The following is a 19,625-nucleotide window of genomic DNA, read 5'->3' on the forward strand; positions in this document are numbered from 1 at the left end:
CCCAAGCCCCCATTTTTGTCCCAAAATCCCCATTTTTAACCTCAAAATCGCCTCAGGATTCTCCTTGAGGCGCTCTGAGGGCACTTCCGCCCGGAAGTGAGCGGAGTTTGAGCATCGGGAGCGGCGATGCGCATGCGCAGGGCTGGGAAAGGGGAAGTTGTTTGTGGCGTCATTTCCGGTTCCGACAGAGGCGCGCGCGAGCCACGCGTGGAGAGAGCGGCGCGATGAGGCCGGGTGGGAACTGGGAGAGACTGGGGGGAACTGGGACAGACTGGGAGGGACTGGGAGGGACTGGAGGGGACTGGGAGGGACTGGGGGGAACTGGGACAAACTGGGAGGGACTGGGAGGGACTGGAGGGGACTGGGAGGGACTGGGGGGAACTGGGATAAACTGGGAGGGACTGGGATAAACTGGGAGGGACTGGGATGGACTGGGAGGGACTGGGGGGGACTGGGGGGGAACTGGGAGAGACTGGGGGGAACTGGGACAAACTGGGAGGGACTGGGGGGGACTGGGATAAACTGGGAGGGACTGGGAGGGACTGGAAGGGACTGGGACAAACTGGGAGGGACTGGGATAAACTGGGAGGGACTGGGATGGACTGGGAGGGACTGGGGGGGACTGGGACAAACTGGGGGGGACTGGGACAAACTGGGATAAACTGGGAGAGACTGGGGAGAACTGGGACAAACTGGGATAAACTGGGAGGGACTGGGATAGACTGGGGTGGACTGGGATAAACTGGGAGGGACTGGGAGAGACTGGGGGGACTGGGACAAACTGGGAGGGACTGGATTATACTGGGAGGAACTGGGAGGGACTGGGTTATACTGGGAGGAACTGGAGGAGGCATTGGAGCCAAACTGGGAGCACTGGGAGCCTCAGGGCCGCTCCCAGTCCCTCCCAGTATAACCCAGTTCAGTCCCAGTCCATCCCAGTCCCCATCCCAGTCCATCCCAGTATATCCCAGTCTGACCAGTTCCCCGCAGGTTTCAGCCCCCGGGGAGGACGCGGCGGCTTCCGAGGCAGAGGTGAGTCCCAGTATAAACCAGTATGGACCAGTATGGACCAGTAACCCCAGGGCTGCCCGTGCTGGGACCCCAGTTACCCTCCCAGTACATCCCAGTATATCCCAGTATAACCCAGTTCCCCTCCCAGTCTTTCCCAGTATATCCCAGTATATCCCAGTTCCCCTCCCAGACCCTCCCAGTATATCCCAGTATAACCCAGTTCCCCTCCCAGTTCCTCCCAGTACATCCCAGTATAACCCAGTTCCCCTCCCAGTTCCTCCCAGTATATCCCAGTATATCCCAGTTCCCCTCCCAGACCCTCCCAGTATATCCCAGTATAACCCAGTTCCCCTCCCGGTCCCTCCCAGTATAACCCAGTTCCCCTCCCAGTCCCTCCCAGTATATCCCAGTATAACCCAGTTCCCCCCGCAGGTTCCGGTTTCTCTCCCCGCGGAGGGGGCGTGGCCCGCGGAGGGGGCGTGGCCCGAGGAGGGGGCGGAGCCAGAGGTGGAGGCGGAGCCAGAGGCGGACCCCGAGGGCGTGGTCGAGGCCGAGGGGGCGGGGCCAGGGGCGGAGCCCGCGGCGGCTTCAAAGGCGGGAAAAAAGTGACGGTGGAGCCGCACCGGCATGAGGGTAACTGGGAGGGACTGGGAGGGACTGGGGGGGACTGGGAGGGAACTGGGAGGGAACTGGGGGGGACTGGGAGGGACTGGGAGGGACTGGGAGGGACTGGGGGGGACTGGGAGGGACTGGGAGGGAACTGGGGGGGACTGGGAGGGACTGGGAGGGAACTGGGGGGGACTGGGATGGACTGGGAGGGACTGGGATGGGCTGGGCATGGAGCTACGGAGCAGCTGAGGGTCCCAGGTGTGTCCCAGGTGTGTTCTAGGAGTATCCCAGGTGTATCCCAGGTGTATCCGGGGTCTATCCCGGGTGTATCCCGGGTGTATCTCACCTGTGCCAGATGTGTCTCACCTGTCCCACCTGTGCCAGGTGTATCTCAGGTGTATCCCAGGTGTATCCCAGGTCTATCCGGGGTCTATCCCGGGTGTATCTCACCTGTGCCAGGTGTGTCTCACCTGTCCCACCTGTGCCTGGTGTATCCCAGGTGTATCCCAGGTGTATCCCAGGTGTATGTTAGATGTATCCGAAGTGTATCCCGGGTGTATCTCACCTGTGCCAGGTGTGTCTCACCAGTCTCACCTGTCCCACCTGTGCCAGGTGTATCCCAGGTGTATCCCAGGTGTATCCGGGGTCTATCCCGGGTCTATCCCGGGTGTATCTCACCTGTGCCAGGTGTGTCTCACCTGTCCCACCTGTCCCACCTGTGCCAGGTGTATCCCAGGTGTATCCCAGGTGTATGTTAGATGTATCCGAAGTGTATCCCGGGTCTATCCCGGGTGTATCTCACCTGTGCCAGGTGTGTCTCACCTGTCCCACCTGTGCCAGGTGTATCCCAGGTGTCTCCCAGGAGTGTCCCAGGTGTATCCGGGGTCTATCCCGGGTGTATCCCGGGTGTATCTCACCTGTGCCAGGTGTGTCTCACCTGTCCCACCTGTCCCACCTGTGCCAGGTGTGTCTCACCTGTCTCACCTGTCCCACCTGTGCCAGGCGTGTCTCACCTGTCCCACCTGTGCCAGGTGTATCCCAGGTGTATCCCAGGTGTATCCGGGGTCTATCCCGGGTGTATCCCGGGTGTATCTCACCTGTGCCAGGTGTGTCCCACCTGTCCCACCTGTGCCAGGTGTGTTCATCTGCCGGGGCCGCGAGGACGCGCTGGTGACGCGGAACCTGGTGCCGGGCGAGTCGGTGTACGGCGAGAAACGCATCAGTGTCGAGGTACTGGGAGCACTGGTTTATACTGGGAGGGACTGGGAGCACTGGTTTATACTGGGAGGGAACTGGGAATGGGGCTGGGGATACTGGTTTGTACTGGGAGGGATTGGGAATGGGACTGGTTATACTAGTTTGTACTGGGAGGGAACTGGGAGGGACTGGGGATACTGGAAGGGACTGGGAATGGGGCTGGTTATACTGGTTTGTACTGGGAGGGACTGGGAGAACTGGTTTGGACTGGGAGCACTGGTTTGTACTGGGAATGGGACTGGGAGCACTGGTTTGTACTGGGAACACTGGTTTGTACTGGGAATGGGATTGGAAATGGAACTGGGAGCACTGGTTTGTACTGGGAGTACTGGTTTGTACTATAGAGGCTGGGGATACTGGTCCATACTGGTCCATACTGGTCCGTACCAGTTCCCACTGGTTTATACTGGTCCGTACTGGTTTATCCTGATCCGTACTGGTTTATACTGGTTAGTACAGGTCCATACTGGATTATACTGGTTTATACTAGTTTATACTGGTCTGTACTGGTTTATATGGATCTGTGCTGGTTTATACTGGTTCGTACTGGTCCATACTGGTTTATACTGGTGCAGGAGGGCGAGGCCTCGGTGGAGTACCGCGCCTGGAACCCGTTCCGCTCCAAACTGGTTTATACTGGTTTATACTGGTTTATACTGGTTTATACTGGTTTATACTGGTTTATAGGCGTTTTTAGGAATTTGTAGCAGTTAGTACTGGTCCATACTGGTTCAAACTGGTTTATACTGGTGTGTACTGGTGCAGGAGGGCGAGGCCTCGGTGGAGTACCGCGCCTGGAACCCGTTCCGCTCCAAACTGGTTTATACTGGTTTATACTGGTTTATACTGGTTTATAGGCATTTTTAGGAATTTGTAGCAGTCAGTACTGGTCTATACTGGTTTATACTGGTCTGTGCCACTCCAAACTGGTCCATACTGGTGTGTACTGGTGCAGGAGGGCGAGGCCTCGGTGGAGTACCGCGCCTGGAACCCGTTCCGCTCCAAACTGGTTTATACTGGTTTATAGGGGTTTATACTGGTCCAGACTGGTCCATACTGGTTCAAACTGGTTTATACTGGTCTGTACTGGTGCAGGAGGGCGAGGCCTCGGTGGAGTACCGCGCCTGGAACCCGTTCCGCTCCAAACTGGTTTATACTGGTTTATACTGGTTTATACTGGTTTATAGGAGTTTATAGCAGTCTGTACTGGTCTATACTGGTCCATACTGGTCCAAACTGGTTTATACTGGTTTATACTGGTTTATACTGGTTTATAGGCGTTTTTAGGAATTTGTAGCAGTTAGTACTGGTCCAAACTGGTTTATACTGGTGTGTACTGGTGCAGGAGGGCGAGGCCTCGGTGGAGTACCGCGCCTGGAACCCGTTCCGCTCCAAGCTCGCCGCCGCCATCTTGGGGGGCATCGACCGCATCCACATCCGGCCAGGTGCCAAGGTGCTGTACCTGGGCGCCGCCTCGGGCACCACCGTCAGCCACGTCTCCGACATCGTGGGGCAGGTACGGCACACCTGGGCACAGGTAACACACACCTGGGTACAGGTAACACACACCTGGGTACAGGTAACACACACCTGGGTACAGGTAACACACACCTGGGCACAGGTAACACACACCTGGTACACCTGGGTGCAGGTAACACACACCTGGGTACAGGTACAGACACACCTGGGTACAGGTAACACACACCTGGGCACACCTGGGTACAGGTAACACACACCTGGGCACACCTGGGTACAGGTAACACACACCTGGCACAGGTAACACACACCTGGGCACACCTGGGCACAGGTAACACACACCTGGCACAGGTAACACACACCTGGCACAGGTAACACACACCTGGTACAGGTAGCACACACCTGGGCACAGGTAACACACACCTGGTACAGGTAACACACACCTGGTACAGGTAACACACACCTGGGTACAGGAAACACACACCTGGGCACAGGTAACACACACCTGGGCACACCTGGGCACAGGTAACACACACCTGGGTACAGGTAACACACACCTGGGCACACCTGGGCACAGGTAACACACACCTGGGCACAGGTACAGACACACCTGGGTGCAGGTGCCAAGGTGCTGTACCTGGGCGCCGCCTCGGGCACCACCGTCAGCCACGTCACCGACATCGTGGGGCAGGTACGGCACACCTGGCACAGGTAACACACACCTGGCACAGGTAACACACACCTGGGCACAGGTAACACACACCTGGGTACACCTGGGCACAGGTAACACACACCTGGGCACACCTGGGCACAGGAAACACACACCTGGGTACAGGTAACACACACCTGGGCACAGGTAACACACACCTGGGCACAGGTAACACACACCTGGGTACAGGTAACACACACCTGGCACAGGTAACACACCTGGGTGCAGGTAACACAGCTGGGTACAGGTAACACACACCTGGGTACAGGTAACACACACCTGGCACAGGTAACACACCTGGGTGCAGGTAACACACACCTGGCACAGGTAACACACACCTGGCACAGGTAACACACCTGGGTGCAGGTAACACACACCTGGCACAGGTAACACACACCTGGCACAGGTAACACACCTGGGCACAGGTAACACACACCTGGCACAGGTAACACACCTGGGTGCAGGTAACACACACCTGGCACAGGTAACACACACCTTGGTACAGGTAACACACACCTGGGCACAGGTAACACACACCTGGGCACAGGTAACACACACCTGGGTACAGGTAACAAACACCTGGGCACAGGTAACACACACCTGGCACAGGTAACACACCTGGGTGCAGGTAACACAGCTGGGTACAGGTAACACACACCTGGGTACAGGTAACACACACCTCGGTACAGGTAACACACACCTGGCACAGGTAACACACCTGGGTGCAGGTAACACACACCTGGCACAGGTAACACACCTGGGTGCAGGTAACACACACCTGGGCACAGGTAACACACACCTGGTACAGGTAACACACACCTGGGTACAGGTAACACACACCTGGGTACAGGTAACACACACCTGGTACAGGTAACACACACCTGGGCACAGGTAACACACACCTGGTACAGGTAACACACACCTGGGCACAGGTAACACACACCTGGGCACAGGTAACACACACCTGGTACAGGTAACACACCTGGGCACAGGTAACACACACCTGGTATAGGTAACACACACCTGGGTACAGGTAACACACACCTGGGCACAGGTAACACACACCTGGGTACAGGTAACACACACCTGGGTATGGTAACACACACCTGGTACAGGTAACACACACCTGGTACAGGTAATACACACCTGGGCACAGGTAACACACACCTGGTACAGGTAACACACACCTGGGCACAGGTAACACACACCTGGTACAGGTAACACACACCTGGTACAGGTAACACACACCTGGGCACAGGTAACACACACCTGGGTACAGGTAACACACACCTGGTACAGGTAACACACACCTGGGCACACCTGGGCACAGGTAACACACACCTGGTACAGGTAACACACACCTGGCACAGGTAACACACACCTGGTACAGGTAACACACACCTGGTACAGGTAACACACACCTGGGCACAGGTAACACACACCTGGGCACAGGTAACACACACCTGGGCACAGGTAACACACACCTGGGTACAGGTAACACACACCTGGGCACAGGTAACACACACCTGGCACAGGTAACACACACCTGGGCACAGGTAACACACACCTGGCACAGGTAACACACACCTGGGCACAGGTAACACACACCTGGGTAAGGGACACACCTGGTACAGGTAACACACACCTGGGTACAGGTAACACACACCTGGGTAAGGGACACACCTGGTACAGGTAACACACACCTGGGTACAGGTAACACACACCTGGTACAGGTAACACACACCTGGTACAGGTAACACACACCTGGGCACAGGTAACACACACCTGGGTACAGGTAACACACACCTGGTACAGGTAACACACACCTGGCACAGGTAACACACACCTGGGCACAGGTAACACACACCTGGGTACAGGTAACACACACCTGGGCACAGGTAACACACACCTGGGTACAGGTAACACACACCTGGCACAGGTAACACACACCTGGGTACAGGTAACACACACCTGGTACAGGTAACACACACCTGGCACAGGTAACACACACCTGGTACAGGTAACACACACCTGGGCACAGGTAACACACACCTGGGCACAGGTAACACACACCTGGCACAGGTAACACACACCTGGTACAGGTAACACACACCTGGGTACAGGTAACACACACCTGGGTACAGGTAACACACACCTGGTACAGGTAACACACACCTGGGCACAGGTAACACACACCTGGTACAGGTAACACACACCTGGTACAGGTAACACACACCTGGTACAGGTAACACACACCTGGGTACAGGTAACACACACCTGGTACAGGTAACACACACCTGGTACAGGTAACACACACCTGGCACAGGTAACACACACCTGGGTATGGTAACACACACCTGGTACAGGTAACACACACCTGGGCACAGGTAACACACACCTGGCACAGGTAACACACACCTGGTACAGGTAACACACACCTGGGCACAGGTAACACACACCTGGGTATGGTAACACACACCTGGGTACAGGTAACACACACCTGGCACAGGTAACGCACACCTGGGCACAGGTAACACACACCTGGCACAGGTAACACACACCTGGTACAGGTAACACACACCTGGCACAGGTAACACACACCTGGTACAGGTAACACACACCTGGGCACACCTGGGTACACCTGGGCACAGGTAACACACACCTGGGCACACCTGGGTGCAGGTAACACACACCTGGTACAGGTAACACACACCTGGGCACAGGTAACACACACCTGGGTGCAGGTAACACACACCTGGACACAGGTAACACACACCTGGGCACACCTGAGCACACCTGGGCACAGGTAACACACACCTGGTACAGGTAACACACACCTGGTACAGGTAACACACACCTGGGCACAGGTAACACACACCTGGTACAGGTAACACACACCTGGGCACAGGTAACACACACCTGGTACAGGTAACACACACCTGGGCACAGGTAACACACACCTGGCACAGGTAACACACACCTGGGCACAGGTAACACACACCTGGCACAGGTAACACACACCTGGCACAGGTAACACACACCTGGGTACAGGTAACACACACCTGGTACAGGTAACACACACCTGGGTACAGGTAACACACACCTGGCACAGGTAACACACACCTGGGCACAGGTACAGACACACCTGGGTACAGGTAACACACACCTGGGTACAGGTAACACACACTTGGTACAGGTAACACACACCTGGGCACAGGTAACACACACCTGGGCACAGGTAACACACACCTGGTACAGGTAACACACACCTGGTACAGGTAACACACACCTGGGCACAGGTAACACACACCTGGGTGCAGGTAACACACACCTGGCACAGGTAACACACACCTGGGCACAGGTAACACACACCTGGTACAGGTAACACACACCTGGGCACAGGTAACACACACCTGGACACAGGTAACACACACCTGGGCACAGGTAACACACACCTGGGCACAGGTAACACACACCTGGTACAGGTAGCACACACCTGGGCGCAGGTGACGCACACCTGGGCACAGGTAACACACACTTGGGCACACCTGAGCACACCTGGGCACAGGTAACACACACCTGGTACAGGTAACACACACCTGGGCACAGGTGACGCACACCTGGGCTCACCTGGGTATGGTGACCTTGGGGCGATAGTGGTGACCTTGGGTGGCACCTGGTGGCACCTGGTGCCATTTGATGGCACCTGGTGGCCTTGAGTAGACATTGGTGACCTTGGGTGGGCATTGGTGGCTTTGGGTGGACACCGGTGACCTTTGGTGGCATCTGGTGACCTTGGGGGTTGGCATCGGTGGCCTTTGGTGACACCTGGTGACACCTGGTGACCTTTGATGGCACCTTGTGACCTTGGGTGGACATTGGTGGATATTGGGTGACACCTGGTGACACTTGGTGACTTTTGATGGCACCTGGTGACGTTGGGTGGACGTCGGTGACCTTGGGTGGGCATTGGGTGACCTTGGGTGGGACCTGGTGACCTCGGGGGTGGGCATTGGTGACCTTGGGTGACACCTGGTGACACCTGGTGACCTTTGATGGCACCTGCTGACCTTGGTTGGACATTGGTGACCTTGGGTGACACCTGGTGACACCTGGTGACCTTTGATGGCACCTGCTGACCTTGGTTGGACATTGGTGACCTTGGGTGACACCTGATGACACCTGGTGACCTTTGATGGCACCTGCTGACCTTGGGTGGGCATTGGTGACCTTGGTGACCCCGGGTGACCCCTGGTGACCTTTGATGGCACCTGCTGACCTTGGGTGGACATTGGTGGATATTGGGTGACCTTTGGTGACACCTGGTGACACCTGGTGACCTTTGATGGCACCTGCTGACCTTGGGTGGACATTGGTGGATATTGGGTGACCTTGGGTGACACCTGGTGACACTTGGTGACTTTTGATGGCACCTGGTGACGTTGGGTGGACATCGGTGACCTTGGGTGGGCATTGGTGACCTTGGGTGACACCTGGTGACACCTGGTGACCTTTGATGGCACCTGCTGACCTTGGGTGGACATCGGTGACCTTGGTGACCCCGGGTGACCCCTGGTGACCTGGGTGTCCCCGGTGTCCCCAGGAGGGCGTGGTCTACGCCGTGGAGTTCTCGCACCGCTCGGGCCGGGACCTGCTCAACGTGGCCAAGAAGAGAACGAACGTGGTGCCGGTGATCGAGGACGCGCGGCACCCCCACAAGTACCGCATGCTGATTGGTCAGTGGGCCTGGGGGGCGGGGCTTCACCCACACAAGTACCACCTGCTGATTGGTCAGTGAGCCATTGGGGGCGGGGCCTCACCCGCACAAGTACCGCCTGCTGATTGGTCAGTGAGGCATTGGGGGCGGGGCCTCACTCACACAAGTACCGCCTGCTGATTGGTCAGTGAGCTGTTGGGGGCGGGGCCTCACCCACACAAGTACCGCCTGCTGATTGGTCAGTGAGCTGTTGGGGGCGGGGCCTCACCCACACAAGTACCGCCTGCTGATTGGTCAGGGAGCCATTGGGGGCGGGGCCTCACCTACACAAGTGCTGCCTGCTGATTGGTCAGTGAGCCGTTGGGGGCGGGGCCTCACCCACACAAGTACCACCTGCCGATTGGTCAGTGAGCCATTGGGGGCGGGGCCTCACCCGCAGAAGTAGCACCTGCTGATTGGTCAGGGAGCCATTGGGGGTGGGGCCTCACCCACACAAGTAACACCTGCTGATTGGTCAGTGAGCCGTTGGGGGCGGGGCCTCACCTACACAAGTGCCGCCTGCTGATTGGTCAGTGAGCCATTGGGGGCGGGGCCTCACCCGCAGAAGTAGCACCTGCTGATTGGTCAGGGAGCCATTGGGGGCGGGGCCTCACCCACACAAGTACCGCCTGCTGATTGGTCAGTGAGCCATTGGGGGCGGGGCCTCACCCGCAGAAGTAGCACCTGCTGATTGGTCAGGGAGCCATTGGGGGTGGGGCCTCACCCACACAAGTACCGCCTGCTGATTGGTCAGTGAGCCATTGGGGGCGGGGCCTCACCTACACAAGTGCCGCCTGCTGATTGGTCAGTGAGCCATTGGGGGCGGGGCCTCACCCACACAAGTACCGCCTGCTGATTGGCCAGGGAGCCATTGGGGGCGGGGCCTCACCCACACAAGTGCCGCCTGCTGATTGGTCGGTGATCCCGACCTAATCCCGGGTTTTGTCTCCTCCCCCAGCCATGGTGGGCGTGGTCTTGGCGGACGTGGAATTTTGGGATTATTTTCTGTTCTTGGCTGGAATTTTGGGGGATTTCATGGGAATTTTGGAGTTTTTGTCCACAATTCCAGGATAATTTGGGCTAATCTGGGATAATTTTATTTAATCCCGGGATTATCCCGCCCTAATCCCGGTTTTTGCCCTCCTCCTCCAGCCACGGTGGACGTGATCTCCATGGATGTGGAATTTTATGGGAATTTTGGGTTCCTGGCTGGAATTTTGGGGGAATTTCGAGGTTTTTGTCCAGAATTCCAGGATAATTTGTGATAATCTGGGATAATTTTATTTAATACCGGGTTTATCCCGGCCTAATCCTGGTTTTTGCCTCCTCCTCTAGCCACGGTGGACGTGATCTCCATGGATGTGGAATTTTATGGGAATTTTGGGTTCCTGGCTGGAATTTTGCGGAGATTTCGGGGTTTTTGTCCACAATTCCAGGATAATTTGGCCTGACTGGGGCTAATCCAGGATTACCTGGGTTAATCCCGGGACTATCCCGCCCTAATCCCGGTTTTTGCCCCTCTCTCCCCCCAGGCATGGTGGACGTGATCTTCGCGGACGTGGCGCAGCCGGACCAGACGCGCATCGTGGCGCTGAACGCGCATCACTTCCTGCGCTGCGGGGGGCACTTCCTCATCTCCATCAAGGTATGCACCAGTACAAACCAGTATGGACCAGTTAGGGACCAGTATGGACCAGTTAGAGACTGATACAGACCAGTTAGAGACCGATACAGACCAGTACAGACCAGTCCAGCCCAGCCCAGCCCATCACTTCCTGCGCTGCGGGGGGCACTTCCTCATCTCCATCAAGGTACACACCAGTACAAACCAGTATGGACCAGTTAGGGACCAGTATGGACCAGTTAGAGACTGATACAGACCGGTTAGAGACCGGTACAGACCAGTACAGACCAGTACAGACCAGCCCAGCCCATCACTTCCTGCGCTGCGGGGGGCACTTCCTCATCTCCATCAAGGTACACACCAGTACAAACCAGTTAGAGACCAGTATGGACCAGTTAGAGACCAGTATGGACCAGTTAGAGACCAGTTAGAGACTGATACAGACCAGGTAGAGACCGGTACAGACCGGTACAGACCAGTTAGAGACCGATACAGACCAGTACAGACCAGTTAGAGACCAGTATAAACCAGTCAGAGCTCAGAGTCTGGTACAGACCAGTATAGACCAGTACAGACCAGACCAGTACAGACCAGTTAGAGACCGGTACAGACCAGTATAAACCAGTTAGAGACTGGTACAGACCAGTATAAACCAGTTAGAGACTGGTACAGACCAGTATAAACCAGTTAGAGACCAGCATGGGTCAGTTAGAGACCAGTACAAACCAGTACAGGGCACTGGGAGTGGGAACAGGGTGGCTGGAACCAGTTTGGAATTGTGGTTGAACTGGTTTGAACTGGTTCTGACTGGTTGGAACTGGTTCTGATTGGTTAGAACTGGTTCTGACTGGTTTGAACTGGTTCTGACTGGTTTGAACTAGCTTGAACTGGTTCTGATTGGGCTTAACTGGTTTGAACTGGTTCTGACTGGTTTGAGTTGGTTTCTAACTGGGTTGAACTGGGTTGAACTGGTTCTAACCAGTTCTAACTGGGATTTAACTGGTTCTAACTGGGATCTAACCGGTTCTAACTGGTTCTGACTGGGCTCAAACCAATTCTAACTGGTTTTAACTGGTTGTAACTGGCTCAAACCGGTTCTGACTGGGATCAAACTGGTTCTAGTTGGAATCTAGCTGGTTTTAACTGGGATCTAACTGGCTCAAACTGGTTCTAACTGGCTGAGACTGGTTTGAACTGGGATCTAACTCGTTCTAACCAGTTCTAACTGGGATCTAACTGGTTCTAACTGGGATCTAACTGGTATTTCACTGGTTGTAACTGGCTCAAACCGGTTCCGACTGGGATCAAACTGGTTCTAGTTGGAATCTAGCTGGTTTTAACTGGGATCTAACTGGCTCAAACTGGTTCTAACTGGCTCAAACTGGTTCTAACTGGGATCAAACTCATTCTAACCAGTTCTAACTGGGATCTAACTGGTTCTAACTGGGATCTAACTGGTATTTCACTGGTTCTGACTGGCTCAAACCGGTTCTGACTGGGATCTAACTGGTTCTAATTGGAATTCAACAGGATCTAACTGGTTCTAACTGGTTTTAATTGGCGTCTGACTGGCTCAAGCTGGTTCTAACTGGCTGAAACTAGTTTGAACTGGGATCTAACTCGTTCTAACCAGTTCTAACTGGTTCTAACTGGGATCCAACTGGGATTTCACTGGTTCTAACTGGCTCAAAGCAGTTCTAACTGGAATGTAACCGGTTCTGACTGGTTCTAACTGGTTCTGAGCAGTTCTAACTGGAATTTACCTGCCTTTAACTGGGATTGAACTGGCTCAAACTGGTTCTAACTGGGACCCAACCAGTTTTAACTGGTTCTAACTGATTCTGACTGGGATCTAACCGGTTCTAACTGGGATTTAACTGGTCCAAACTGGTTCTTACTGGGATCCCGCCGTTTCTAATAGGTTCTAACCGGTTCTAATTTGGCTCAAACCAGTTCTGACCAGTTCTAACCAGGCTCAAACCGGTTCTAACCAGTTCTAACCAGGCTCAAACCGGTTCTAACTGACCAAAACCGGTTCTATCCAGGCTCAAACCAGTTCTAACCAGTTCTAACCAGGCTCAAACCGGTTCTAACTGGGCTGAAGCCAGCTGTAACTGGTTCTAACCGGGCTCAAACCGGATCTAATCAAGCTCAAACCAGTTCTAACCAGCTCAAACTGGTTCCAACCAGGCTCAAACCGGATCTAACTGGTTCTAACTGGGCTCGAACCAGTTCAAACCAGTTCTAACTGGGCTCAAGCCAGCTCTAACTGTCTCAAACCGCTTCTAACCAGGCTCAAACTGGATCTAACTGGGATCTAACCAGTTCAAAACGGCTCTGTCTTAAACTGGCTCAAACTGGTTCTAACGGGGATCTGACCGGTTCCAGCCGGCTCTAACTGGTTCTAACGGGGATCTAACCGTCTCCAGCCGGCTCTAACTGGTTCTGGCCGGCTCTAACCGGTTCTAATGGGGATCTAACCAGTTCTAACCGTGATCTAACTGGTTCCAGCCGGCTCTAACCGGTTCCAGCTGGCTCTAACCGGTTCTAACGGCGATCTAACCGGTTCCAACTGGCTCTAACTGGTTCCAGTCCTCTCGAACCATCTCCAGCCTGCTCTAACCATCTCAAGCTGGATCAAACCAGTTCTAACGGGGCTCTAACCGGTTCCAGCCGTCTCTAACCAGTTCCAGTCGGCTCTAACCGGTTCTAACGGGGCTCTAACTGTCTCCAGCCGGCTCTAACCGGTTCCAGCCGTCTCTAACCGGTTCCAGCCGGCTCTAACCGGTTCTAACGGGGCTCTAACCGTCTCCAGCCGGCTCTAACCGGTTCTAACGGGGCTCTAACTGGTTCCGGCCGTCTCTAACCAGTTCCAGCTGTCTCTAACCAGTTCCAGCCGGCTCTAACTGGTTCCAGCTGGCTCTAACCAGTTCTAGCCGTCTCTAACCGGTTCTAACGGGGCTCTAACTGTCTCCAGCCGGCTCTAACCGGTTCCAGCTGGCTCTAACCGGTTCTAACGGGGCTCTAACCGGTTCCAGCCGGCTCTAACCGGTTACAGCTGCCTCTAACCGTCTCCAGCCGGCTCTAACCGGTTCCAGCCGGCCCTAACCGGTTCCAGCCGGCTCTAACCGGTTCTAACGGGGCTCTAACCGGTTCCAGCCGGCTCTAACCGGTTCCAGCGATCTCTAACCGGTTCCAGCCGGCTCTAACCGGTTCTAACGGGGCTCTAACCGGTTCCAGCGATCTCTAACCGGTTCTAACGGGGCTCTAACCGGTTCTAACGGGGCTCTAACCGGTTCTAACGGGGCTCTAACCGGTTACAGCCATCTCTAACCGGTTCCAGCCGGCCCTAACCAGTTCTAACGGGGCTCTAACCGGTTCTAACGGGGCTCTAACCGGTTCCAGCCGGCTCTAACCGGTTCCAGCGATCTCTAACCGGTTCTAACGGGGCTCTAACCGTCTCCAGCCGGCTCTAACCGGTTCCAGCCGGCTCTAACCGGTTCTAACGGGGCTCTAACCGGTTCCAGCTGGCTCTAACCGGTTCTAACGGGGCTCTAACCGGTTCTAACGGGGCTCTAACCGGTTACAGCCGCCTCTAACCGTCTCCAGCCGGCTCTAACCGGTTCCAGCCGGCTCTAAATGGCTCTAATGGGGATCTAACCGGTTCCAGCCGGCTCTAACCGGTTCCAGCCATCTCTAACCGATTCCAGCCATCTCTAACCGGTTCCAGCCGGCCCTAACCGGTTCCAGCCGGCTCTAACCGGTTCCAGCCATCTCTAACCGGTTCCAGCCGGCTCTAACCGGTTCCAGCCGGCCCTAACCGGTTCTAACGGGGCTCTAACCGGTTCCAGCCATCTCTAACCGGTTCCAGCCGGCTCTAACCGGTTCCAGCCGGCTCTAACCGGTTCTAATGGGGCTCTAACCGGTTCTAACGGGGCTCTAACCGGTTCTAACGGGGCTCTAACCGGTTCTAACGGGGCTCTAACCGGTTCCAGCCGGCTCTAACCGGTTCCAGCCGGCTCTAACCGGTTCTAACGGGGCTCTAACCGGTTCCAGCCGGCTCTAACCGGTTCTAACGGGGCTCTAACCGGTTCCAGCCGGCCCTAACCGGTTCTAACGGGGCTCTAACCGGTTCCAGCCGGCTCTAACCGGTTCCAGCCATCTCTAACCGGTTCCAGCCGTCTCTAACCGGTTCCAGCCGGCCCTAACCGGTTCTAACGGGGCTCTAACCGGTTCCAGCCATCTCTAACCGGTTCTAACGGGGCTCTAACCGGTTCTAACGGGGCTCTAACCGGTTCCAACAGGGCTCTAACCGGTTCCAGCCGGCTCTAACCGGTTCTAACGGGGCTCTAACCGGTTCTAACGGGGCTCTAACCGGTTCCAGCCGGCTCTAACCGGTTCTAACGGGGCTCTAACCGGTTCCAGTCGGCTCTAACCGGTTCCAACAGGGCTCTAACCGGTTCCAGCCGGCTCTAACCGGTTCTAACGGGGCTCTAACCGGTTCTAACGGGGCTCTAACCGGTTCTAACGGGGCTCTAACCGGTTCCAGCCAGCTCTAACCGGTTCCAGCCGTCTCTAACCGGTTCCAGCCGGCTCTAACCGGTTCCAGCCGGCTCTAACCGGTTCTAACGGGGCTCTAACCGGTTCCAGCCGTCTCTAACCGGTTCTAACGGGGCTCTAACCGGTTCCAGCCGTCTCTAACCGGTTCCAGCCGGCCCTAACCGGTTCTAACGGGGCTCTAACCGGTTCCAGCCGGCTCTAACCGGTTCTAACGGGGCTCTAACCGGTTCCAGCCAGCTCTAACTGGTTCTAACGGGGCTCTGACCGGTTCTAACGGGGCTCTGACCGGTTCCAGCCAGCTCTAACTGGTTCTAACGGGGCTCTAACCGGTTCCAGCCGTCTCTAACCGGTTCCAGCCGTCTCTAACCGGTTCTAACGGGGCTCTAACCGGTTCCAGCCGTCTCTAACCTGTTCTAACGGGGCTCTAACCGGTTCCAGCCGGCCCTAACCGGTTCTAACGGGGCTCTAACCGGTTCCAGCCGTCTCTAACCGGTTCCAGCCGGCCCTAACCGGTTCTAACGGGGCTCTAACCGGTTCTAACGGGGCTCTAACCGGTTCTAACGGGGCTCTAACCGGTTCCAGCCGGCTCTAACCGGTTCTAACGGGGCTCTAACCGGTTCCAGCCATCTCTAACCGGTTCCAGCCGTCTCTAACCGGTTCCAGCCGGCCCTAACCGGTTCTAACGGGGCTCTAACCGGTTCCAGCCGGCCCTAACCGGTTCCAGCCGTCTCTAACCGGTTCCAGCCGGCCCTAACCGGTTCTAACAGGGCTCTAACCGGTTCTAACGGGGCTCTAACCGGTTCTAACGGGGCTCTAACCGGTTCTAACGGGGCTCTAACCGGTTCCAGCCGTCTCGAACCGGTTCTAACGGGGCTCTAACCGGTTCCAGCCGTCTCGAACCGGTTCTAACGGGGCTCTAACCGGTTCCAGCCGGCCCTAACCGGTTCTAACGGGGCTCTAACCGGTTCCAGCCGTCTCGAACCGGTTCCAGCCGGCTCTAACCGGTTCTAACGGGGCTCTAACCGGTTCCAGCCGGCTCTAACCGGTTCTAACGGGGCTCTAACCGGTTCTAACGGGGCTCTAACCGGTTCCAACGGGGCTCTAACTGGTTCCAGCCGGCTCTAACCGGTTCTAACGGGGCTCTAACCGGTTCTAACGGGGCTCTAACCGGTTCTAACGGGGCTCTAACCGGTTCCAGCCGTCTCGAACCGGTTCTAACGGGGCTCTAACCGGTTCCGGCGGCAGGCGAACTGCATCGACTCGACGGCGCCGGCCGAGGCGGTGTTCGCGGGCGAGGTGAGGAAGATGACGGCCGAGAGGATGAAGCCGCAGGAGCAGCTGACCCTGGAGCCCTACGAGAGGGACCACGCCGTGGTGGTCGGCGTCTACCGGTGACTGGGAGGGACTGGGACGTACTGGGTTGTACTGGGAGGGACTGGGAGGGAAAAAATCCGGGAGATTTAGGGTGAAAAATGGAGATTTTGGGGGGAAAAATGGGACTGGGTTATACTGGTTTATACTGGGAGGGACTGGGTTATACTGGGAGGGACTGGGAGGGACTGGGGGGAAAAAACCCGGGAGATTTAGGCACAAAAATGGAGATTTTGGGGGGAAAAATGGGAAATTTATGGGGGAAAATGGGAGTGGGTTATACTGGTTTATACTGGGATGGACTGGGAGGGACTGGGTTATACTGGGAGGGACTGGGTTATACTGGGAGGGACTGGGTTATACTGGGAGGGACTGGGGGGAAAAAACCCGGCAGATTTAGGCACAAAAATAGAGATTTTAGGGGGAAAAATGGGAATTTGGGGGGGAAAATGGGAGTGGGTTATACTGGTTTATACTGGGATGGACTGGGAGGGACTGGGTTATACTGGGAGGGACTGGGTTATACTGGGATGGACTGGGGGGAAAAAACCCGGCAGATTTAGGGGGAAAAATGGAAATTTTGGGGGGGAAAATGGAGATTTTAAGGGGAAAAATGGGGATTTTGGGGGGAAAAGATGGGACTGGGTTATACTGGTTTATACTGGGATGGACTGGGAGGGACTGGGGGAAAAAACCCGGCAGATTTAGGGTGAAAAATGGGAATTTTGGGGGGGAAAATAGGAATTTTGGGGGGAAAAAATGGGACTGGGTTATACTGGTTTATACTGGTTTATACTGGGAGGGACTGGGGGGAAAAAACCCAGGAAATTTAGGCACAAAAATGGAGATTTTAGGGGGAAAAATGGGAAATTTAGGGGGGAAAATGGGAATTTTGGGGGGAAAATGGGACTGGGTTATACTGGTTTATACTGGTTTATACTGGGAGGGACTGGGTTATACTGGGAGGGACTGGGGGGAAAAAACCCGGGAGATTTAGGGGGAAAAATGGAGATTTTGGGGGGGGGAAAAGGAACTGGGATGACCTGGGTTGTACTGGTCTGTACTGGTCTGTACTGGTTTCTACTGGTCTGTACTGGTCCGTGTTGGCCTATACTGGTCCTTACTGGTCAGTACTGGTCCCTACTGGTCCATACTGGTACATACTGGTCCATAGTCGTTCATACTAGTCCATACTGGTCCCTACTGGTCCGTACTGGTCCATACTGGTCCATACTGGTCAGTACCGGTCCATACTGGTCTGTACTGGTCTGTACTGGTCCATACTGGTCCATACTGGTCCATACTGGTCCGTACTGGTCCGTACTGGTCCATACTGGTCCATACTGGTCCGTACTGGTTTGTACTGGTCCGTACTGGTTTGTACTGGTCCGTACCGGTCCATACTGGTCCGTACTGGTCCGTACTGGTTTGTACTGGTCAGTACTGGTCCGTACTGGTCCGTACTGGTCCGTACTGGTTTTTCCCGCTGCTCACCATCGCTGTCCCTCCCCAGGCCCCCCCCCAAGGAGAAATGACGTCATCGCACCTCCAGCCCGCCAGGGGGCGCCAGCAGCGGGGGCGTGGCCTAACCCGGAAGTCAGCGGCGCCGTTCAGATGTGGGCGTGGTCGATCGCGGAAGTGGGCGTGGCCAAGCCCGGAAGTGGCTGCGGGGTTCGGGGTGGGGGAGGGGCCCGGGGGGGTTTTGTTAAATAAAGGAAAATTGATTAATGAGCGTCGTTAATTGGCTAATTAGGGCTTAATGAGCGGCTCGGGGCGTGGCTAATCGGGTAATGAACGGGGCTTGGGGTGATTAATGGGTCATTAATTAGTGGTTCATTAATTAGTGGTTATTAATGCCGGGTTATTAATTAGATCTAATTAGTTAATTACTGCAAGGGGTTAATGAATCTTGGGCGTGCTAATGAGCGGAATGGATAATTAGAGGGGGGTTATTAATTAATTAATTGAGTTTGTGCAATTGGTTTGGGTGGCTAATTAGGGGCGTTAATTGGGGCTAATTGATTTAACTAATTAACTGGGGTTTAATTAAGTATGGGCGTAATGGGGTGTTTAATTAATTACTGGGGGTTGGTTATTGAGTGGGAGCTGTTAATTGGGGTAGTTAATTAATGGATGTTGCTAATTAGCTGTGGCATTCATTAATTGGCATTTTAACGGGGTTAATTAATGAGGGATAATTAATGGGGCTAATTAATGGAGGTTGTTTAATTCCAGGGTTAATTAATGATGGC

The 19,625-nt window shown here is 55.3% G+C and overlaps 1 protein-coding gene and 1 long non-coding RNA gene across 2 annotated transcripts; one reads left to right on the forward strand and one right to left on the reverse strand.

The window, feature by feature from the left end:
* The first annotated feature begins 127 nt into the window (after positions 1-127).
* On the forward strand, positions 128-19,102 carry FBL (fibrillarin). The gene is made up of 9 exons (XM_059872855.1): positions 128-234; positions 991-1,032; positions 1,444-1,644; positions 2,756-2,850; positions 4,223-4,393; positions 9,666-9,798; positions 11,351-11,463; positions 17,248-17,393; positions 18,887-19,102. Exons 1-9 carry the CDS (start codon positions 225-227, stop codon positions 18,906-18,908), a joined length of 933 nt encoding a protein of 310 aa, XP_059728838.1. The 5' UTR covers positions 128-224; the 3' UTR covers positions 18,909-19,102.
* LOC132341362 (uncharacterized) lies at positions 2,396-2,838 on the reverse strand. Its single transcript, XR_009490158.1, has 3 exons — positions 2,738-2,838; positions 2,538-2,642; positions 2,396-2,451 (listed from the first exon to the last, which is right to left on the reverse strand). It is a non-coding gene; the product is annotated as an uncharacterized LOC132341362 (long non-coding RNA).
* Positions 19,103-19,625: the final 523 nt, after the last annotated feature.

This window comes from Haemorhous mexicanus, chromosome 39 (assembly GCF_027477595.1).
Source record: "Haemorhous mexicanus isolate bHaeMex1 chromosome 39, bHaeMex1.pri, whole genome shotgun sequence".
In the NCBI taxonomy this organism is placed as follows: Eukaryota; Metazoa; Chordata; class Aves; order Passeriformes; family Fringillidae; genus Haemorhous; species Haemorhous mexicanus.